The following is a 25463-nucleotide window of genomic DNA, read 5'->3' as shown; positions in this document are numbered from 1 at the left end:
AGTCCATGCTTAGCCAGTGTCCATTTAAGCTTCTGTAAACTAATACAATCAGTCCTTGAGTTACATAATTTCATAAGCTCTGTTCTGCTTATCATTATATCAACACAAGCTACAATGCAGTAATCAGAAGAAATAGACAAACACTATATAACTATGACAAAATAAATAAATAATATACATTTACACAGTGATCATAAAAAGAGCGGCCTCAAATTCAGTTTAAAACAGCAGCCAAACAAGGGCGCTAAATCACAACAATAGACAAATCATTCACAGGACTGGAGGTAAACAAGATGGTGCCCATGCATTTTCAGTTACTGAATAACAGCAGTGGTTTACAAAGCAACCGTGTAGAAAAAAGCAATAATATTGCAGTTGACAGTTAGCAAGGACTATAATAAAAAGACCCTGCACACCGCAAATACACGGATGGTTGGTAGAATCTATGATATTTTACAGATTACCAGGTCTGCAAGGGAACACCAAACAAAACCGGCAGCCATCTTGTCTCCTCCATCCATGGTGTTAACAAAGTTATCAGCAATCAAATATATTCCTATACATTTATTGTTTTAAAAAACAGAGAGAAAATGTATTGTTGTTGTTTCTACGTCTTGGTGGCACCTCGACCCATGATGGATTTCTTAGTGTTTTTCTCAGGTTTCAAAAGGATGATATAACACTTTGGTCCAAACAGTGCCACCAAAAGGCCAAAACTAGATGCTAAAATAGCAAATACCTCCACTACATCTGCATATTTGCCTGGAGAGCTGATATATGCTGGGATGAAGGCTATCCACACGGCACAGAAGATCAACATGCTGAAAGTGATTAACTTGGCTTCGTTGAAGTTGCCTGGAAGATTCCTTGCCATAAATGCTAGTAGGAAGCTTATGAGTGCCAGTAACCCAATATAACCTAACAACACCGCAAAACCAACTGTTGATCCCACCGCACACTCATAGACTATCTTATCACTGTGGTATTGTGTGTTTTTATGAGGAGTTGGTGAGGCAGACACGAGCCAGGCTGTGCAGATTGTCGCCTGGACACAAGTAAGAACCAGAACTGTTCCTCTCTGCTGCATAGCACCAAAATACTTCATAATATCTGCACCCCCAGGCTTGGAGGCCTTGAACACAGCCAGCACCACCATAGTCTTTACCAGGATACACGACACACACAGCACAAAGCTAATCCCAAATGCTGCATGCCTCAGCTGACAAGTCCAGAGCCTGGGACGTCCAATGAACAGAAGTGAGCACAAGAAACATAGTTTGAGTGACAACAAGAGAAGGAAGCTGAGTTCTGAGTTGTTGGCGCGTACCATGGGTGTGCTTCGATGATAGATGAAGATTCCCAGGACAATGGCACAGATAACTGTACCTAGCAATGAGATGATTGTCAAGGAGATACCCAGGGCCTCATGGTAGGAGAGGAACTCCATGCTCTTAGGGACACAGTGGTCACGCTGGGGATTGGACCAGAAGTCCTCTGGACAACTGGTGCACTCTGTAGAGTCTACCAAACAGGAGAAGATTAAAGTTACAAAAAGGAGAAGATTAAAGGTCAGCCTAAAGATAATCACCTACATACATAATTTAGACCCACCAGTCTTATTGCTGATCTCTCCCTCAGAGCAAGCAATGCAGTCAAAGCAGCAGACAGGTTCTCCTTTTCTTCTGGCCACACGGGTTCCAGGGGAACAGCTCTCACTGCACACTGACCGAGGAGGCTACAGAGGGAAGTAAATGATCAATTCCGGTCTAAACTCAATTACATTCACATCATGAGCTCGGTATTAGCTATTTTAGAAAGCCAAAGTTACCTTTGTGGATTCAAAGCTCCAGAAGATTCTGTCTTCATCAAGGATGAGTTCTTCACCTGTGGCTGTTTTCTTGACCACACCTACATTGTGAACATTTGTGCTTCCATCAGGGAGCCACACCCAGCTCAAGACATCACAGATTGGTATGGCATTACCATTCTCATCAAATGATACTTGATCTCCAAATGATGTTGTGAAGTTGACTTTTTCCAGGTAATACACAAGCTAAAAATGTTGATGAGCAAACTTATGAAAAGCAAGAGACTTTTAAGAACCTACTGTATACAAGATACACAATAGTGACATTGACAGGACTGTTGACGTATTAACTACACCCTTGCAGTATTTCTAACACAATATCAACATAACATTTTGTCCCAAACTTCTGTGCATTGGGAACTGGAAGGGGGCGGGCCTCTGGGTCTCAAAAAGCATCTACACATGCATCTACTTCATCCCCACATTATACACATAAATGCCACATTGATCCACTTTGGTCCACACCGGCATATTGGTAGGCACAACTTGCCATAGCGCCACACGAAATATGCAGAAGTTGTATATAAGTAGACAGTCAGTCAGACAGACAGACAGACAGACAGACAGACAGACAGACAGACAGACAGACAGACAGACAGACAGACAGACAGACAGACAGACAGACAGACAGACAGACAGACAGACAGGCAGACCTCCTGACTCGTTTTTTTTTGTAATGATATTCGAACTGTGGTGCCACTATATATGTCTATGAATTGAATACCAAGGCCCTCATTGGAAACAAGTCCGCAAGGACTTTTATGAACGGACCTGTTAGACAAAGTACTTTAAATGTAACTGTGCTGTTTTACATTTTTTGCCAAATAAAATATTCAATCAATCAATCAAACCCAACTGTTATATCCGGAGATAAACGCACACTACTAGGGAGGTGAGCTTAAACATGTCCGTCTTTACTCAGTGTGAAACACGTACGCCGGCAGCCGGTAACCAGTGCACAATAACAACGTACTCATTTACGGCAGCATTAATTTATGTACCTTTCTGTCGTACACCACCAGTGTCGTAAACGTATCACAGACCGGAGCCAACAGCACACTCATACACAACATCCCCCCCCCCATAGAAAACCATCCCCCAGTGACAGAACAATACCCCCATGTCTTATGCATTCAGAAATCAGTAACATAGTCCTTAAGGTAATCCGGTCGAGCCCGGTCTCGAGGGGGCACCGTGGGGCAAGTCCATATCACCTAGTCAAAGTCAGTGTTAGCCCACATACCTGCGGCAGCAGGCGGTGTCAAGGGCATGGGGCATGGACCAGAAAGACTGCAGCTTGTGGCCCGGGTGAGGGCGGCGGACTCGGCTTCATCTGACGTTGGCGGTTGCGGACCCTATTGCGCCCTCGAACTGGAGGTGACACCGCCACGGAAGGCCTCAGCCGATCCAAAGGCAGCTGCAACTCCCGTCCCAACATCAGGAATGCCGGGGAGTAACCGGTAGTGGAATGCTGTGAGGCTCTGTAATGCGGAAGCGTGCGGTGAAGAGCTGTAGAGAAGGAGAAGCCATCTGCCAGGTGAGCTCTGATGCCGTTCTTCAGTCTGGTTAAATCTTTCCACCCCCCCGTTGGCCTCAGGGTGGCAGAATGCTGTACGGATGTGGGTAACCGACCCAGTGGAGGGCACGTCAGGCCATTTAGAATGAAGGTCGTACACCACCACCATGAAACGCTGGTGGTGTGGGACTGCATGGAGCTCCCCACAGATGTCAAGCTGGAGGTGCTCCCAGGGCTTGGCTGGCCAGTGCAGCGGTTGCAGCGGTTGCATCGGTTGTATCGGTTGCACTGGTTGCAGCGGTTGCAGCGGCGGCGGGGCGGGTGGCCCGGTTGTGCCACTGAGAAGGTATAGTCCCTCACTATTGCCTCAATGTCCCTGTCAATGCCAGGTCACCACGCCAGGTCATGCAGCGCTGCTTCACCCTCACAATGCCCAGATGACCCTTTTGGGCCATGGTCAGTATACGTGGTCGCAGGCAGTCAGGCACCACGGTGCAGAGCCCGCGGGCAATGCAGACGTCGTTCCAGCAGGACAGCTCGTCCTTGATCCGGTGAAAGGGGTCTGGGACCTTTGTGGGCCACCCCGAGCGGATAAAAGTGCGGAACTGGGAGAGCACCGAGTCCTGTTCTGAGGCTGTCTGGAGCTCTTGGAGTGAGACTGTAGACTGGAGCATTAGGATGAGGCCCTGCTCAGCGGAGTCAGGACCAGGATCTGGAGAAGGGCCGGGGGTGGCCCGTGACAGTAGGTCTGCTTCTACGTTCTCTGGAATAAACTGCAGGGTGAAATTATACTGCCGCTCCGACCAGCGATGGATCCTGAGTGGTCTATGCCCTGTGCCAGATGTTGTGAGCAGAGACGTGAGGGCCTGGTGATCCATCCGCAGTGTGAAGGGCCGGCCATACAAGTACATATGCCAACACTCGCTCGTCCAGATGCAAGCTAAGGCCTCCAGTTCCCCCACCGAGTACTTTTGTTCTGCTGAGTTGAGAGCCCGAGAGGCAAAGGCGATGGGCCGCTCAACGCCGTCGTAGATCTGGGATAGCACAGCCCCTGGACCGCTAGGCCAGCGGGCGCCCCAGGCTTAAAATAATTGATATTAATATTTTCGTAAATCTCAATGTGGCACCTCAAAATGATTGATGGAATGTGTATATATACATATACATATACATATATATATATATATATATATATATATATATATATATATATATATATATATATATATGTATGTATATATATACATGTATATATATATATATATATATATATATATATATATATATATATATATATATATATATATATATATATATATATATATATATACACACACACACACACACACACACACACACACACACACACACACACACACACACACACACACACACACACACACACACACACACACTCCTGTGTTCTTCTTGTTTCATGATTGGGCACCTCCCGGCACTGGATCCTTGCCTCCTAATCCTTATCTCGTGGAAAGAAATAACATATCCTGGTGGCAGAAGCGTTTGTCGTTGAAAGCTAAGAGTCCCTTGGAATACAAAAAAAGCCTTCATCTTGTGTGGTCTCCCGGCTGCACCCAAGTCCAAGGCTACAGTCTGGCCCGTGACTGCTGCTACTCCAGACTGAAAACTTCTAACAGACTGGATAAGAAGACAGGACAATACAAGTAACAAAAAAATAATAGATTCAAAAGGAAAATAAGATAGACAATGTAGTTTGGTATGAAAACCAAAACGTTTTATTTAACCTGTACCTGTATCATAGCATAGGTCTGGTATTTGTAACAAGCCAAACCACCTGAAAACCGGTTGAAAAAGCGGCGAGTTATGTTTTAATTGTGCAGAGACCTCCTGCATGAATAGACATACACAGGCACAGCTTGCCCCGACCAATATGGCGGCCACATTGATGCATCGCTCCAATGAACAGCAGTGGCCAATGTGGTATCTATGTGTAAATACAGTATCTACTTGTCAAGGTTGTATACTTACATATTAAGTATTATTCTAAATCAAATCCAACTAGAAACATTAGTAAACTGTGTATTAATATCACACCTGCCATGGCTGTATTGTCTGCAAACTGGCACAGCTGTGCCCAGTGAAAGGCCCTCTTCCTGGCACACATTGCAACATGTCATGGAGGGCATGGGCCAGAGCATACACAGCCTTGTACACATTATACTCTAGCCTGAGATCAGACACATCCAAAAGTGTAGTTTCAGCTGTTCCCAGGTTCTCTTGTCCAGTACACACCCTTCCACCAGCGTCCACCCACTCGGACGGAAGGGGTGCAAATTTACACTGAAATGTGTTCTCCCAAAAATGCCTCACCTGTAGAAACACAATAAAGACTTAAACATAAATAAAATACCTTTTGAATAATAAAACACTCGAAAAAGTGCTCCTCGGAGCATAGGTCTCCGCCAGGTCAGGTGTGGGTCAGCAATGTTCGGAATGCGCCAATCAGGGTGGAATATGAAAAATAGGACGGATCCGTCTTGATCACTTGACTATAGAAATAATGTGTGATGTGATTTGTGTGATGTTGGAAAAAATGTGTAGGAGTAAATATGTAAATCGGCCTCCTGGTGGCGCTATACTAGGGCAATGTTGAAAGGGTGGCATTAGTTCCTTTTAGACAAAAGTATTATAAATGTAACTGTGTTGTTTTACATTCTTTTGCCCAATAAAAATTTCAATCAATCAATCATCTACAAGCTCACAACGTGTCACTCTGCGACCTGTTGTGAGCTTGTAGATCGGCTATTTTGGGACAAGCTCTACAAATCAATACTTCACTTTGTTGTGACCGTGTAGATCGGCCAGAAGGACCCTTGAGCGACGAGGCAATCAGTTGCCCCGAGGTGGCCGACCGAAGTGGTCGGGCAGGGGTGTAAGCATCGACCATAGCCCGGAGGTAAGAAGGAGCTGTTCCTTTCACTGCCCTATAGGCTAGCACCAGGGTTTTAAACTGGATGCGAGCCGCTACGGGGAGCCAGTGTAGAGAACGTAGAAGGATAGTTGTGAGGGAGAACTTGGGTCGGTTGAACACCAGACGAGCCGCAGCTTTCTGAACAAGGTCCAGAGGTCTGATGGCAGATGCCGGAGCACCTGCAAGGAGGGAATTGCAGTAGTCCAGGCGGGAGATGACAAGAGCCTGGATTAGCACCTGGGCTGTCCTCTCCGTGAGGAAGGGGCGAATCCTCCTGATGTTGTAGAGGAGGAATCTGCAGGATCGTGTCACTGATGCTATGTTTGCCGAGAACGACAGTTGATCGTCCAGGGTCACACCCAGATTCTTCGCAGTCCGAGTTGACGTCACCACAGCATTATCGATGGTGATGGCCATGTCTCGGTGCGGACAGCCCTTCCCCGGGACCTTAACATTTTGTCCTATATTGTGCTGAGCAGAGCAATGGTCACCGAGCTATTGCTATTTGTGTTAAAGACTGCTGTAACAATGTTGTAACATATCTGTTACAACATATCCATATCTGTGCAATTTTGTCTTTTTTATACTTTCAAGACAGATCCCAACTTTTTTTTCTTTTTTAGATTGTTCAATTTTAATATACATTTTTAATAGGGAATTGTAAAGAGCAACGACAAGGGTCCGCGACCCGAGGGGTCCTCGTAGTTAGAGACCCTCCCCCATCCCCAAGACATGCTTTGTTTACATGCACATCACGGCTCCCGTGGCTTTGCGCAGATCGTCAATATAAGGTAAAAAAAAAACCTGAAACACCTGTGGAATAATTCCTAGTTTCAAATCTGTCAACAGACATTGATGAGACAATCAGCTAAATATGGTGAGCTTTGAAAGCCTCTTATCAAGTTGCATGCAAGGCTTAAAAAGAACATTGAATATGTCACAATTTTATATGATATACATAATAGTGCGGGTCCCTGCTTCATCTCTCTCTGAGACTCCTTGGCCTGAAAAAAAAACCTTGAAGATCCTATGGTATAAAGGTGTGCTTGTCATATTATCGTTATAATAGTTACTATGCTGCTACAATGTCAAAGGAGCCGAACAAAACAAAGTTTGACTCTCATGTACCTGCACAAGAGAAGTGACAATAAAGAACGACTCGAACCTTGAAACGAAACAAAAGACTCACTATTGTATTTTCATGGCTGCTATCAGGGTCATTTTCAGGATGTATTTTTAACAAGAAGTCCTTGAGGCCTGGTATCTCTCCCCGACGGACGGCAACGCCCAGCGTACCTCTAAGATATGGCATGAAGTGAGGAGTCTGGAGATTAGGATCTGTTACCCAGGCCACGTCAGCCATCCACTGAAGACCTGTCACATTCTGCCTCACCACCTGTTGATTGTGTTGAACAACAATAACCCATTTACACCTGTAGCCCATTCAAAAAATGGGTATGCTTTCCGGGATTGAATGGGATTACTATCCCATTCAATCCCGGAAAGCATACCCATTTTTTGTATTTTAGTAGTACTCTACTATACTACTACTACTACTACTACTACTACTACTAATAATAATAATAATAATAATAATAATAATAAGGGTAATAATAGTAATAATAATAATAATAATCATAATCATAATAATAATGATAGGGGTAATAATAATAATAATAATAATAACTAGAAAAAGTGCTCCTCGGAGCACAGGTCTCCGCCAGGTCAGGTAGGTTATTGTGGCCTCCTGTTGGCGCTATAATAGGCCAATGTGAAAAGGGTGCCATTTCTTCTTAGGCCTTGCACGGCAATCGGACACTGCATTCATGATTTGAGGCATTTTGTTAAAAAAAAATGTTTTGCTAAATTAGACCTGCTGGTGGCGCTATAACAGGCAAATATTAAAAGGGTAGCATTTGCTCCTCAACATAGTGTGAATGTGCGTGCAAAGTCTGACCACAATCGGACGCTGCGTTCATGATTTGCGGCATTTTGTTCAAAACGGAGCAGTCCTGCAAACTTTGGAAGCCATTTTTAGCCAATCAGGATGGAATATGAAAAATCTGAAAGAACCGTTTCGTTTAATGACTATAGAGATACTGTGTACCGATTTGCGTGATGTTTGGACAGAATCTGTAGGAAAACTGTGAAAAAATGTGTTTAGCAAAAAGCGGCCTCCTGGTGGCGCCATGTGAAAAAATTGGGGCATAGGTTCTGAATTGGCATCCAGGGAGTGTGTGCGCACAGTTTCGCTGCGATCAAGCCAACGGTGCGGGAGATTAGCTGTCCACAGACGGACGGACGGACGGACAGACGGACAGACAGACGGACGGACGGACAGACAGGGGGTAAAACATACTCTCTCGCCATGCCTTTCGGCCTGGCGGAGACGATAATAATAATAATACCACTACTACTACTACTACTAATAATAATAATAATAATAATAATAATAATAATTAATAATAATAATAAGGGTTAGTAGTCATAGTAGTAGACAATAATACAATTATAACAATACATCATTTAGTTGTAACGAGATGTATGAATAGAGTCATTATCTGCTTATTGTGCAGAGAAGTACTCAAATCATAAGCAAACGAGAACAGTTTTAAAAAACACAATTGCTGAGCATTTCGTTTGGTGAACCTAAGAAAGTGATTAAATTGCATTGCATTAAAAAAAATGCTTGCAAATGAATAGCAACCTAGTTTTTTTTATATATATGAAAGGATGTCTTCATATATAACTCTTTTCAGATTCCTTATAAATTCATTAAATGAACATGGATCCCAACCTCCTCCATGAGTTTAACAATATGGTTCCCATATAGATACACAATGACCACACGAGCCGTGGATTTCTTCATCACAGTGACAATCCTCTGAAGTTCAACCGTGTCATCGCCCCAGGGAAAAACCTCCAAATAAGCCAGACAACCCGAACCGGACTGGGCCAGCTCAGACTGGAAGATTCGGGCCGCATTGTGGCCATAAGCGTCATCACTAATTAACAATCCTGCCCAGGTCCACTGGAACCGTCTCATGATCTGGAGCATAGCTTCCACCTGATGAGATAGAGAATGCAGGGAGAAGTGTTTAGGCTAGATTATTCACACAGTGGTAAATCAGTGAATCTCCAACACAGATTTCACAATGAAAAGGTTTTAATCATTCTCTTTTGATGTCAACAGAGACCTTCAGCTCCAGCAGTAGGCTAACATACACGGGCAAATGAGAGGAGTCACAATATCAATTGCACTCACTAGAGGAATGTTTTGTGTGTGTGGAACATGAACTACTTGATACCAACACATCTATTGTTTGTAGAAGTTCACCTGGAAGGCATTATTTGGGATTGTTCTAAAGAAGGAAGGGAACTGATAGCGGTCACTCAGACAGGTGCACAATGCGTAGTAGCTTACCTGTAAAAAGAAGAAAAGGGGGAAAAAACATATACTGTATTATAGTTGCTGTCGTGTGTTGCTCTCTCTCTCTCTCTCTCTCTCTCTCTCTCTCTCTCTCTCAACGATGTCTAATTATAACCTTTGATTGGCTGATAATACAAAAAAAAAGACTAAGGAATAAACAATCTGCCTTTGCGGAATGCAGAGAAATTTGAATGACACATCCGTTCCGAAAAGGTGTAATTGTTGATGTTCTGAATTTTAGATATCACAGCAAATAGTTTACTCACAATCCCCAATTATATAAAAATACATTAAATATCATTGCTGTCAGGCAGAAACCTCATATCTCCAATTTCTACTTTTTTTTGTTGTTTTGTTGTAAATGAATGTCCTGCTTCATAATACAAGAGTGTCACACAAAAGTGAAAATAGCAGACTCTCATTGTTTTAACCCATTAAGACCAGGAACGCATATGTGCCATTTCAAGATTTCTTTGGCTATTCAAAAATAGCAGATCTACAAGCGCATAGCTATGAGATTGTAGATCTGCTATTTTTGAAAAATCGTGAATATTTGTGCAAATCATTGAATATATATATATGTATTTAAAGCAAACATCTTTAAATCAAATCTTTGCTTCCGGGGGGTCCCTGGAACAAAATATTTTGAGATGGGGGTCCGTGGCCAAATAGGCTACATATGTTTTTTGGGTGGTCCTTGACATGAAAAAGTTTGAGAACCACTGATATTATAGCAACATAGGTTTTTTCAAGAAACCTTTTAGAAGAGATTTTTAAGACATTAGAAGACATAGAATCCCCCAGAAGAAAAGTATTAAGTTACAAATGTTCGCTTAAAAAAATATATATATACTGTATATATATTCAAAGATTTGCACACATTTTCATGATTAAAAAAAAAAGCTCACCGAGTGCCGCGCTATGAGCTTGTAGATCTGCTATTTTTGAATAGCTAAAGAAATCTTTAAATGACACAGATACGTTCCCGGTCTTAATGGTTTTAAAAATATATTTATAATAAAAAGGAACGGTTCTGGATAAATGAGGTTTTCACCTGACAACGACGATACGTGACCACAAGACCAGCCTGACTCAGGGCCGTAGGAATCCTACTCTCAGGTCCAGGATGAATCGAAGCTCTAACACAGATGCATCGCAACTCTGACCTTATGAAAACCTGCTTCATGCTGCATTGACCCATTAAGACCGGGAACGCATCTGTGTGTCATTTTAAGATTTCTTTGGGATATTCAAAAATAGCAGATCTACAAGCTCATAGCGCGGCACCGGATCTGCTATTTTTCTTTTAATCGTGAACATTTGTGCAAATCTTTGAATATATATATATTTTGCAAGTGAATATTTGTAACTCGAATCTTTGCTTCTGGGGGATTCTACAAATGTCTTCAAGATCCTAACAGTTTTTTGAAAAAACGTATGCTATAATAACAGTGGTTCTCAAACTTTTTCATGTCAAGGACCCCCAAAATTATACGTATTTGGCCACGGACCCCACCCCCCCATATCATGTTGTTCCAGGGACCCCCCAGGAGCAAAGACTTCAGTTCGCTTTAAAATATCTACTGTATATATTCAAAGAGTTGCTAAACTTTTGACGATTTTTCAAAAATACAGATCTATACGAGCTCATAGCGCAGCACTTGTAGATCTGCTATTTTTGAATAGCCAAAGAAATCTAAAATGACATAGATGATGCTTTCCCGGTCTTAAAGGGGCTCTGCCTGCAAGTAAATATGTTCTTTCAAGCTATAAAAAAATACTGTCCACTTGGTACAGCATATAGCATATATTATATATATAGCAGCATATATTGGTAAATAACCAAATAACCACAATTAATTATACATCAAATTGGTGAGGGTAAATGTGGGTTCAAGTAGGACACTTACCAGGGGCACTCTGTACAAACCTAATATACTAGAGATGGCAATAGAGTGTGATGAGTGATCACCCACGAATCCGAGCGCTGGAGGAGAGCCAACGCAGCTCTCATCCAGTTGAACCCGCTCCTCTCTGCCACTGACCAATGACAATGGTGCACGGAAGGCGACTCCAAGAGTGAAACAGTTACTATAGAGACTATATCCCAAAGTCACATTGGGCAGCAGGCCGGGGTTTCCGTTGATCTCAGTGATTGCAAAAGCCATGGTCTGGGCCCATCTGAACCCTTCAATGTGAAAACTAACACACAACATATGGCACTGTAGCCGAGCATATTTATCTGTGTTGAAATATACACCATCAAGTACTGCGTTGCCATCGTTTTATAATATTATAATTTATATATGAAAAGTAACTAGTAACTAAAGTCTTCAAATAATTGTAATTAAGTACAGCACTTAATAAATGCACTTAGTTACTTTCCACCACTGGTTACCATAAATCAAAACAAGGGCCATGAATGCTTGCTTGCTTGCTATTGTATTTGTGATACTAACCCGTAGCAAGTGGGGTCCTGTGGCTTGGAGGTGAAAGACAGCTCAGGGAACACAGAGGAGAGGTAGATATCAAACAAGCCGCCCAGAACAAAGTCCCCATCCTTGTAGATTCTGTTTAGATTAAACTGTGCCTGTAACTCACAAGAAGAGGAAGGTGAGGAAGGTGAGGAAGACAAATTAGTGAATGAAGAGAACAATATCAAGGTCAAGTGCAGGCATGAGAGCAGGTGTGTGTCTAGAGAAGCCCCCATGACTGTCCTCCTCTGTCTAACCCCCCTCTCCCAAATTGTTTGTCCTTATACTTATACACAGTGCTGTGTCGCCCCCCTGTGACAACATATGACATTACTTAATCTTTCACAGCACCCATCTGGACAGAGGCAGAAGTAGGGGCCGGGCTTAACAATGGCTTAACATGGCTTTTCATATCAAAATAATGTGTGGACATTGTATGTCTTGTAATGTATCAATGACACAATCTCACCAGGGCTACATTGGTAACTACTCAGCCACTGTAGGTCATGGAATGTATTATGGATTTTAGAAAACTATATACAGGTGTGTAAGAAAAGTAACAGGACTGTGTGATAGCCACGCTCATGACTCAATACTAATCGGCTCTATGCACAGCAGCCATATTGGAAAGAAATTGGGTCTCTTCCTTACTTCCTTCACAGTTGTTACCAATGATACTAATGTTCCATTCTGGTCAAACAGAGTCAGGGTGCCCGGTGCTGATATTGTGCACGTTAGCTCACTGGAAACACTCTGCTACACCAGTGGGTCTCAAAGTGTGGTCAAGGGACCCTCATGGTTCCTTGAAGGGGTTTCAAATGGCCTCTTACGGGTGTGTAACTCTGAGAGGTCCATTTGGTTCCATTTGGGGGTCTATTACACTAAATGGAACAGAGCCTTAATTAGTATCATTGGTACCCTGGAAGATGACCATTTTCTTTCCAATATGGCTGCTGTGCATAGAGCCTATTGAGTAACCGCAAATTGTCACTGTGTTGCACGACATCTCACCACTATTCTGCTATAATATTGTATATATCTCTCACTCTGTGCTTCTGCTCCTGGACTGTTGTGTATTTACGCTGCTGTGGCCTTCCGTCACACAACTAGACGTGGCGCAAACATGGAGCAAAGAATCAATTTGAAATTCCTGGTTAAGTTGGGTTAGGGTTTATGGGTTAACCCTAAACCTAACCCTTCCAGTACGACTCGGATACCAAGGGACATAGCTTGCAGTGAGCGCGGTGTGTGCGGGCGTGTTGTCGTGATGGAGCAGCCATGACTTGTCTCTCCACAGAGCCCGCCTACTGTGCCAAACCTGGTCATGGAGGCAACCGAGGACCTGCTGGTAGAAGTGCTGGTTGACTGTATGACCCTGAAGAACCAGTGGTGGAACAAATACTCAAATGTTGTACTTCAGTAAAAGTATCAACACTGCAATGTAGAAGTACTGTTAAAAGTAAAAGTCACAAATTCAAAATTGACTTGAGTAAAAGTTCTAAAATGTTTGAAATAGCCTGTGTATAAAATAGGGCTAAAGTGGTTAATGTATGTTTTAAATGTCTGCATGTATGTTTTTAAAATATGTTTTATAATATAATTTATATCTGAAGAGTAACTAGTAACTTAAACAGGTGGTGCCATGGTTTTGCACTTTTTCAGTTTTTCATGTGTCTATGAGGTTGATAGAACTGCATTAATCAGGGTGTATTTTTGGCTGAGGGGGCGGAGCCAAAAGTACACCCTGCGTATGTCACCGATCACATGACCTCAATCAATTATCCTTTTCTAGCCCAGGTAAAAAAGTAGTATACTTTAGTATATGAAAAATATAAAATAAGTGTACTAATATTATTAAAAGTATACTTTGGATTTTTGTACTTAATTAAAAGCATATTAAAAATAAACTTATACAAAGTATACTTAAAAAAATTAATTAAGTTCAACTTCAATGTACTAAAAATGAATATACTAATTATGGAATACTTGAAATGTATTTTTAATGTACTTATCCAAAGTGTACTTTATGCAAAGTATATTTGCAATTAAATGAAAGCACACTTTTTTAAAGTACACTAAATTGAAACTGCTTAATAGTGTACTTTTAGTGTACTTAAGAAAAGTGTATTTATAGTAAAGTCATTTGTAATACACTGTTAGTCTAATATTATGTAAGTGTACTATAATTGCACTCCATTGCAAATGTATTTTAATATACTAAAAAGAAGTGTACTTTAATGTAAGTATATTAAAAGTTGTATGCCAGTGTACTTACGAAGAGTACATTATAGTGCAGTGTAGTAGAAATCCACGGTCGTGCTGGAGAGGCCCTGTCCGCAGTCACAGTCTTGAGCCGCAGGTTGTAGAATTAGTGGCAGGCCTTACTAGAGCGTGAATCCGTACAGGGTTAATTACGATTGTACCATTGTACCATTGGGACACAAACCCACACAACCAAAGGGAGGACGAGAAGAGAGAGGACGAGAGGAGAAGGGGGGGGGTGGGGGGGGGGGGGGCGGTGGGCAGGGGAGGGGAGAGAGGATAACTATAGGGTGACTGAGTCTATACACTTTGGCTATAGGCTTTATCATAGAGAAAGGTCTTAAATATACTAGTCTAGTCTTAAATATACAGAGTGTGTCTGCTTCACGGACTGAGACTGGGAGAAGGTTCCACAGCTGAGGTGCCTGAAACTTAAATGCTCTGCCTCCTGTTCTAACTTTTTTGGGGTTTCCTGGAGCCGTAAGCATTTTTTCATACTGTGGGCGCAGTGGTGTTCTGGTTGGTTTATAGGGCTCGATGAGTTCTTTGAGATATACTGGTGCCTGTCCATTGAGAGCCTTGTATGTGAGGAGGAGAACTTTAAACTCGATTCTGTATTTAACCGGGAGCCAGTGCAAAGAGGCCAATGAAGGAGTGATATGATCTCTTCTTCTGGTTCCTGTCAGTATGCGCGCAGCGGCATTCTGGACAAGCTGCAGGCTATTTAGGGACTTACCTAGGCAGCCTGATAGTAAAGCGTTGCAATAGTCCAGCCTAGAAGTAACAAATGCGTGGACAAGTTTTTCTGCATCATTTTGGGACAGAATGTGCCTAACTTTTGCAATATTACGCAGGTGAAAAAAGGCATTTCTTGAAATTTGTTTTATGTGGGACTGAAAGGACATGTCTTGGTCAAACGTGACTCCCAGATTCTTTACAGTGGCCCTGGAGGTCAAGGGTAATACCATCTAGGGTAAAATTCTCATTGGCTAATTTATCTCTGAGGTGCTTAGGGCCAAGTATAATAACTTCAGTTTTGTCCGAGTTGAGGAGTAGGTAATTACGGGTCATCCAACTCTTGATGTCTATAAGACATGCTTGAAGTTTAGCCAGTTGATCTGTTTCATCTGGCTTCATTGATAGATATAATTGTGTATCATCTGCATAGCAGTGGAAATGTATAGAGTGTTTCCTAATTATCTCACCTAAAGGAAGCATATATAGAGTAAATAGTAATGGTCCAAGTACAGAGCCTTGTGGGACTCCGTATTTAACCTTTTTGCGTAGTGAAGGTGTATCGTTAACGTTTACAAATTGAAATCTGTCAGACAGTTAGGACTCAAACCAGTTCAATGCAGCACCCTTAATGCCAACCAGATGCTCAAGTCTCTGCAACAAAATATGGTGATCAATAGTATCAAATGCAGCACTGAGGTCCAACAGAACCAGTACAGAGAGAAGGTTATTATCGGATGCAATCAGGAGGTCATTTGTGACCTTCACCAATGCCGTCTCAGTGCTATGGTGTGCTCTGAATCCTGACTGAAAAGCTTCAAATAGCTTGTTGTTATGTAAAAAGTCACATAACTGCTTGGCGACTGCTTTCTCAAGGATTTTAGAGAGAAATACACTACAAAATAACTACACTATTTTAGTGCACTTTTAAAAAATATACCAAATTGCAAATACCTATAGTGTTAATTTAGTGCACTTATGAAAAGTACACTTATTTTCATGCCTTGTGTAACATAATGTAAGTATGCTTTATGAAAGTGTACTATAATGTTACTCAGTTAGAAATGTACTTAAGTATGCTTATGTTAATGTAAGGTCATTTTAAAATGAGCTTTAGTGTACTTTAAAAGTATGATTATTTGCAAATCATTTTTAATATACTATTAATATGCTTTATTAATTTGTAGAATCATTTAAATACATTAGAAGTCCTGCAATCCTGAGACTGCATGCTGCACTGGCTCCCCCGTGATTGGTCAGAGTCACAGGGTTCCCTTTCAGCAGAGCCATTGGCTCTGCCTTTCAAATTTGCAGTCATGTGATTATGACATAATCAACTGTTCCGTTTTTGTCACCATCTTGTCACTTGTCACAAAATCGTACATCCATACTAAAATATACTTTAATACATTTTAAATAAACTAAATGGGACACTTAAAAAGTACATTTGAAAAGTATTATTAATATGATAAAAGTGTTTTAATAATACACTTTTACACTACTGATAATGTACTGTAATCCCATTTAAAGTAGATTTACAGCACACTAATGATATAATATAATTGCACTAAAAGTGCATTTAGACCGCTCGTGGGTATACTTTTCACTACTGTACTAAGTATACTTAAAGTTTGTAAAAAGTTGTATCAATTTAGCACACAATTTGCACTTTTAGTATACTCAAGCATACCTTAAGTAGTAATTTATTAGTACTTGAGTACACTTAAGTTCAATTTAAGACGGCCAAAATAGTACATCCATACTAAAAATATACTTTAATACATTTTAAATAAACTAAATCGGACAGTTAAAAAGTACATTTGAAAAGTATTATTAATATGATAAAAGTGTTTTAATAATACACTTTTATACTACTGATAATGTACTGTAATCCCATTTAAAGTAGATTTACAACACACTAATAATATAATATAATTGCACTAAAAGTGCATTTTGACTGCTCGTGGGTATACTTTTCACTACTGTACTAAGTATACTTAAAGTTTGTAAAAAGTTGTACGAATTTAGCACACAAATTGCACTTTTAGTATACTCAAGCATGCCTTAAGTAGTAATTTAATAGTACTTGAGTACACTTAACTCAATTTAGTTCGACCAAAATAGTACATCCATACTAAAAATATACTTTAACACATTCATCAAAAATATACTTTTAGTATGCTATTTTTTTACCTGGGAGGCAACACAGAAGGGGGGGGGGGGGGACTTTTTTCTTTTTTCCACACAACAGCAGACTTAGTTCAATGTTGAAAATGAGTGGTCTACCCATTTAATGTGGCCCGCAGCTTAATTACGGAATACTGATATATTATTGATTTCAGCTGTTACAATTCCAAACATCACCGCTTTAATTACTTCAGTCTATAATAGTAGCTTAAATGACTAGAATAATAAATTCTACAATCTTTTTTATGTCCACTGTATTTGTATTTGTATTTAAGTTCATAAAGTTAACATAAGTATAACTAAATGCATTTGAAATTAAATAAAAATTTTACTTTTCAGGATTCCAATTCAAAAATAGCAAAAACAAATTCAGGATTCCAATTCAAAAATCAGCTATTTTTGCTACTATTGTGTGACATAGATGGCCCAAAAGTATATGCAATGTGTCCCTCTGGGGTGAGTGTGGAAATATAGTGGCCCTCTCCATCATCAAAGTTGCCTCACCCCTGGCCTACAGTACATCCTCATGGTTTGTGTTGGGTGAGTGGGTTACTGGGGACAGTGGGTTACTGGGGACAGTAGGACATCTTGGGTGGCTACAGTACAACAGGTGGAGGGCTGTGTAGTGTTCCGGACTGCGTTGTAATTACTGTATGTTTTTACTATGTGTATTACTTACTTGGTATGTCCAAGAGAATGTTTGTTGGGTTTAATTGTCTCCGCCAGGCCGAAAGGCCATGGCGAGAGAGTATGTTTTACCCCCTGTCCGTCTGTCCGTGTGTCCGTCCGTCCGTCATTCTGTGTACAGCTAATCTCTGGCACCGTTGGCTTGATCGCAGCAAAACTGTGCACACACACTCCCTGAATGCCAGAGCAGAACCTCTGCCCCAAATTTTCAAATGGGCCTGTTATAGCGCCACCAGGAGGCTGCTTTTTGCAAAACCCATTTTTTGACAGTACTCCTACAGATTTTATCCAAACATCACACAAATCAGTACACAGTATCTCTATAGTCATGTGATCAACACGGATCTGTCCAATTTCCCATATTCCATCCCGATTGGCTAAGGTTGGCTTCCAAAGTTTGCAGGATTGCTCCGTTTTCAACAAAATGGCTCAAATCATGAACGCAGCTTGCGATTGCCTAGAGATTTCACACGTACATTCCCACTAGGCCGAGGAAGAAATGCCACTTGAACATTTTCAAATCAGCCTCATGGTGGCGCTATAAAAGGCAGATTTGTGTTTTTAACTATAACTGCACCGATCTGCGTGAAACTTTGCACGCACACTCCCTAGAGGCCAAGGAAAAACAATTGCCCTGCATTTTTCACATTTGCCTTTCATTGCGCCACCAGGACTTATGTAAAACACATTTTTTGATATTAAGCCTTCAGAATGTATACAAATTTCACGCAAATCGGTACACATGATCTCTATAGTCATGTGATCAAGATGGATCTGTTTAATTTTTCATATTCCATCCTGATTGGCTAACATTGACATCTAAAGTTTCCAGGAGTGGCCCGTTTTGAACAAAATGCCACAAATCATGAATGCAGCGTCCGATTGCGTTGACACTTTGCACACACATTCGCACTACGTTGAAGAACAAATGCCACCCATTTAACATAGCCCTATTATAGCGCCACCAGGAGGCCGATTTTGCAACACTTTTCTTTTTTATATTACTCCTACAAATTCAAACATCATGCAAATCGGTACCCATTGTCTCTATAGTCAAGTGATCAAGATGGTTCCATCCGATTTTTCATATTCTATCCTGATTGGCGAATTCCGAACATTGCTGCCCCACAATAACCTACCTGGCCTGAAGGAGACCTGTGCTCCGAGGAGCACTTTTTCTAGTTTGCCATGAGTTTCATGTGCCATATGGTGTGTATGTGACACACACACACACACACACACACACACACACACACACACACACACACACACACACTCACACACACACACACACACACACACACACACACACACACACACACACACACACACACACACACACACAGATCCTCATCTAAAGGTGCGTTCGGAAATACAGCACTGAGCGGACTGGCCAATACAAACTAATAGGTGAGTGCGCTCCAGTGCGCAATTTCCGAATGCACCCTAAGCGAGTTTTAATTAATTTGAGCATGTTTTGAAAATATCTCTGGTGACTCATTCCTCTGTGATTAGAACCTGAAAATTAATGATCTTCCAAACATCGCACCTGTTGAGCCACTATTTCATCACCCCTGGCCCAGATTACATCACTGGGAAACACACACACACCTGCCTTTGTTTACCCAGCTCGAGTTTCAGTAGTAACACACCTGGGTAATGTCTGCCGTTGCCAGGGCCGATAACAAAAGTACGCCCACTGCTCTGTAAACCAAATCATGTCACTTCCCCAATATGAAGGACTGCCCTAAAGACTTTGGATCGGTTCTGTGATGGCTTCTTTTTTTTTCACGCTCTAATTGTTTCCACACAGTTTTAGCAGTGAAAGCTGTGAGATTGCATCAGTCTCCAGCTGAGCAAAGCCCTGAGTGACCTGACGTGTGAGTCTAATCAGGGTAAAGTGTAAATTGGCAGGTCAGGGCATGACATTTACTCTCTGGAGTCAGGGAGTTACACTATTGCATCAGTTTAATGATGTTAAAACAATCAGGCTAGTCCGGGGTCACAGCGTGACTCACTGGTAATTTTCCAGGTGCTGGAGCTTGCAAACAACCTGCTCCTCTAGGGGACACAAGAGGTGACACCATAGCAAAGCAAAACAATACAATACAAATAAAAATAATAATGAATAAAATACAAAATGTAATGTTAATAATTCACAAATTGTCCACTCACTATATTGCTATGCCTCTGCCACTTGATCCCAAAAACTATACCACTTGTGCAGGGACGCGCTGTGTTTGGCCAATATGCTTGTGCAAGGATGCATTGGCCAGTAGCCACTTTGAGTGGCAGTTGGGGCAAACGCTATCGCCAAAACATGATTTACTATTCTGTCCCTATCGGTACATAACTCGAACAGCGCTGAGTAGGCTCAAGCGAACTTCGCAACGTTCGGCACGGCAACTCACTCACTTTAGCTCGCTCCGTGGTGCCTCACGTGGCTCACGTTCGCTTGAGACTGCGCACCTCCGTCGTGGTCCAAAAATGCATCGGCCCAAAATATAGGCCGCAGTTGTTGTAGGCAGAGGCACTTCCGCGTTGGCCACAGAAATGGGGCGTGGTTATAGCACAAGTGGTATAGGCTTTAGTATGTCGCGCCTCTGCCGGAGGACAGCCGGGGCCGAAGGCATTATGTTTTTGGGTTATCCCTCTATCTAGCTTGTAGAGCATCTATTTTACTAAATGTATTATTAGGGGGCCAAGCACGTAGTGCGTAGGACCCCTATTGTTTCTGTTAGTTTTATTATTATTCCGCCACTTTTTGCATGTCTGACTTGACCGTGCAGTCGTTTTTAGCAAAACTCAGCAATATGGTAGAGGCTATGCCAAATACTGAAGACACAAACTCACAACCACTGGCCAAAGGGTGGCACTATAGCAATCAACTGAAAAATGCAAACTTTGAACAGGCATAGCTTATGAACCGTTTGACACCCAGCCATGAAACTTCAATACACATGCGTCTCCTCATAAGGAACTAAATGTGTCACTTTGTCCTATGACCTCTGACCTTTAGATCTTCTGACATTTTGAATTATATGAAAAAAATATTCCATACGGTCTTCAGAAGCTGTTTAAAATCAATATGAATTTAGGAATACAGGTATGTTTGAAAAAACACAGGCAAGAACAAATACCAAACAAAATTGTGTATATGTGCAAGGGGTAGGTTTGTGGAATTGCTGTGAAAAGGAATTAAGGATGTGTATTTCGATCTGTGTGTTCAATTTGTTTTTTAAAAACAAGATGATAAATAAGTATAAATATGTATTATGATCATGTATTATTAATATGATTATAATATAATATATTATGGATTATGAAGCCAAAAAAGGGAAAACAAAGATTTGTCATGTGTGTCATGTATATGGAAAGGGTAGGCAGAATAAGCTTATTAGCAGTGTTGGGAAAGTTCACTTTCTACATATAGACTGGGCAAAACCTATAACAATTCGATAAAAGGGTGTACCAAACTTTTCTCAGTTGATTCTTATGTGTTTTTTCCCGTAGAATCCATTTCTGCTGTATACATTTTTGTATTGTGCATAATTAATTAGATAATTAGCATATTTGCCAGATGGGCAAAAATAACAGGGAAAACCCTATAACAATTTGATAAAAGGGTTTACCAAACTTTTCTCAGTTGATTTTTATGTGTATTTTCCTGTAGAATCCATTTTTGCCATGTACATTTTTGTATTGTGCATAATTAATTAGATATTTAGCATATTTGACACATGGGCGGATGTAGTTGTATAATACATTTGTGTGGATAATTGGGCAATAGGCAGACAGAATTATGTGTTTAGGCCACAGAACGTTTACACTTGATCAAATGAATCTTATTTGTATATAGAATGAAGTTTTTAGATTAGATTTGCAGAGCAAATATGCAAACTAGGCAATGAATTATGTATTTCGACTTAAAGCAAACACATTTGTGAAAAAACCCAAAGAAAGCACATCCGGACATTTTAAGTGTTATCTTTGATGTGTCGCTAATCACTCACCAACATTGAAAGGGTCGTTGAGTTATTCCCAGAGAGTCCCCTTCGTCCCGTCTAACGACCCCCTCCGTTGGCATAATGGGAGCCCGTGGAAAGCAGAAATTCGCCTATTTTAACAAATGCAAAGTCTGTTTTTTTTTTCTCCTACTACTCTTGTGGAGTCTCATGATACCCTAACAGGCACTGAAAGTCACCGACGAGCTAACGCTAATGCAGAACGAGCTAACGCTGGTTGCTTGTTTCTCTCCCAGAACCTGGCAACGAAGACCTGTGTTATTATATTATATGAATATAATCCAGGATTATGCCATTTTTAGCCATAATGTTTTAAAAACATAGCAGACCTACAAGCCCACAATGAGTTGCATCCATTATTAACACATCGGGTGCCAGCGTTTTTTCATAACAACTTACGTTGGGTGCCAGCATTCTCCCCATTGACTGCGCTTTACTGTTTAAATCTGTAGACTCCGCGACGAGCAAATCCACACGAAAAAAAGCATCGATTCATGTTGTGCCATGAGCCTGGCTACAGCCTGGAACCATAACATTTCCCTCGCGAGTTACAACGGGGGGGGATCGCGCATCGCGCATGACCGGTTTTCCCCACAGGAAACAGATTCGAAGATATAGGCGTTTCAAAGTAGGAAATAGACAGGAAGCGGATGGGAAAACATTTTTTGTTTCCGGTGAGCGATCTGGCACTTCCTTCGCAGGATTACAATGGGTGCTCCCAGAGCTGCTCTAGCCCCGCCCGCGCGGAGAAAAACAAAAAAAAACAAAAAGACTAAACTGTTCGGCACCGAAGCGCCACTATGTAAACACACGGTTCAGACCGTGTTTGGCACCCGATGTGAAAATGCATTTTCAGTGCTCTCTCCTGATTGGCTTAAAATGTCACCTACCTTAAAATGTACAATATTCTGTTTACAAAAGAGCTGGAGAGACCCCTGTGACCGAACAAACGCTCTGTAGCAATGATTACTATCAGAATATACTACTTTAACCTTTTTAACAAAAAACAAAGAAAAATCCCCCAAAATATCACTTACCCTACCTTTAATACAGCGCAGAAGCTTTCTTTAATTACAAAATGATCTTGCGTCGGAGACTGCAAGAAGAACAATACAGCTGTGGATCATTATCACTCAGCGTAGTAACTGATAAACGGACAGGGATTTTATAAAACTAAGTGGTGCTTCTCTTGCATATTTAACCCAAGGGGCTATCTGTAATCACTGCTGTGCATAGTAGTCTGTAGTCTGCATGTAGATTGAGTTCACTCCGCGCTGCGCAGATGAATGTCAGAGACCACCCGGCTTTTCTTTTTTTTTTGGCTGATGGTGCGTTCATGGCGCCTCGGAAACACAGGATAGGATGAAATACAACATGACAAACCGATGTAACCATGGAAATTTGGGACACTCTTGAATGTTTTTTATACACATGGAGTGTATTGTTTACATGGTTGAACTGATGACCAAAATACAATTAAAACTGCAGCAGCGCTACTCCAGAGGCAGGCTGTCAACCACCAGACCAGGTGCACTGATATCGTTGAGTCGACTTCACCCACTTCAGTCGCAAGACATGGCAGACCATCAACAAGCTGGGGTGCAGAGTTACTGTGCCCTCCAGGTGCCCAGTGACAGTGGACGCCATTGTGTCCCAGCGCCTGAAGAACGGCTGCTTCTCAAGGAGCTTTGCCCACCAGACGTCACGTGAGGTGTCTGGCGGCAAGCGTCAATGCCCATCTCTAACGGCTTGTTCTGTCAACATACTGTATGTTACAGTTATTAAGCACTTGGCTGTCAATGTGTCTCACCAGAATGTGCTGCTATGCTAAGGCCCTGTTTCTATACCGTCAGTGCAATATTAAAGGTGTTGTAAGTGATAGTCTTTGTGTGACATACTGTGTGTGGTCTGGAAGAACAATAAGATCCACTGCAGTGATGTAGACTTGGGGGCTCTAATGAGTAAAGGTGTATTGTATTGATGAAGAATAAGAAAGAGGAAGTAAAGTTGTGAACACATGGATGAAGCTGCCTTGTCTACGTGTGCTTTATTCTGTACGAAAATACAACATATTTGGCAACGAGGATGGCTGTATCTTCTGCTATACATCTACCAGCACTATTCCTGCCCTGCCATTCGATAATTGGATGAAGATTTTCGACAATTACATGCTTGTCATTCATGTAGAAGGGGACGCCTGGCTGGACAAACGTAAGCGTGCTACTCTATTCCATTGCCTAGGCGCAGAAGGCCAAAGGATTTTCTACGGTGTTCCTGACACAGGTGCTACTTATGCTACGGCTGTAGCTGCGCTAAAAAAGGATTTTACTGCCACAAGAGTCGATTACAGATTATATGTCTGCATTAAAGGAATTACTTGCAACACATGATTTCGGTGACAGAGCCAACGAAATGCTGAGAGACCAACTGATTGAGAAAGCATCGTGCCCAAGAGTTAGGGAAAGACTCTTAATGCAAACTGATGGTGTTCTTACACTGGATAAGGCCATTACGCTTTCATGCCAAATTGAATCTGTCATGGCACATGCTCAGTCTCTCAATGCCAACCCATCACTGCCAGTGCAGGTGGTGAAATCAAAACCATTCCGTGCACAGAAAGGACGTGAGGGGAAACCAGAAAATAATGGACAAAGGCCAAGTCGCTCCTCCTGCTACCGGTGTGGATCCGGTGATCACCTCGCCAATTCTCCAGGATGCAATAAAGGTGACATGTAAACAGTGCAACAAAAAAGGGCATTACGCACAAGTATGCCGTTTCTCCAAAAAGAAGACAGTTTGGGAGGTTGAGAGTGAGCTCTCAGAAATTACAGTCCTTTTGAATAAGTGCACTACCTCAATATAATTATTTTTTATTACTTTAATGCACAAACTGTTATTGTACAAGAATAGTTATTACTTCCAGTTGATAATTCTTTAGTACTTGTTACTTGAAAAGACAAGATTGTACTGCTTTTATTTTTTACTTAAATGCCTTTTGAACTACTGACTAGTATCTCAGGCTTTTGAACAAGTGCAATACTTCAAGAGCATTGTTTTCATTCATGTGAAAAAGTTCATTGAACATGATAGAACATACTGTAGCCTATAGTAGTTATTACTTGCGCCAGTGAAGCAGCGCAAGTACTGTATTCAGGGCCGTCATGTCGAAAGGAGTACACAACATACTATATAGGTATATATAAGTATATAGATATATATATGTATAATTAATATATATTAATATATATATATTATATATTATATTATATATTATATATATATTAATATATTAATATATATATATATATATATATATATATATATATATAT

At 41.3% G+C, this 25463-nt stretch overlaps 1 protein-coding gene across 1 annotated transcript; it reads right to left on the bottom strand.

Moving 5' to 3' along the window:
- Positions 1 to 607: 607 nt before the first annotated feature.
- Positions 608 to 23780, bottom strand: LOC311056767 (extracellular calcium-sensing receptor-like; the record flags this gene model as incomplete). Its single annotated transcript, XM_084073573.1, has 11 exons — positions 608 to 1521; positions 1612 to 1735; positions 1829 to 2053; positions 5457 to 5732; positions 7523 to 7729; positions 9131 to 9400; positions 9671 to 9757; positions 11674 to 11965; positions 12223 to 12353; positions 13284 to 13343; positions 23745 to 23780. 11 exons carry the CDS (start codon positions 23778 to 23780, stop codon positions 608 to 610), a joined length of 2622 nt encoding a protein of 873 aa, XP_083929699.1.
- Between the last annotated feature and the right edge of the window lie 1683 nt (positions 23781 to 25463).

The sequence above is a fragment of the Gymnoscopelus microlampas genome (assembly GCF_963454915.1).
Source record: "Gymnoscopelus microlampas genome assembly, chromosome: 12".
Lineage (NCBI taxonomy): Eukaryota > Metazoa > Chordata > Actinopteri > Myctophiformes > Myctophidae > Gymnoscopelus > Gymnoscopelus microlampas.
The sequence above is the reverse complement of the archived record's forward strand: the minus strand, read 5'-3'. Positions and strand labels throughout refer to the sequence as shown.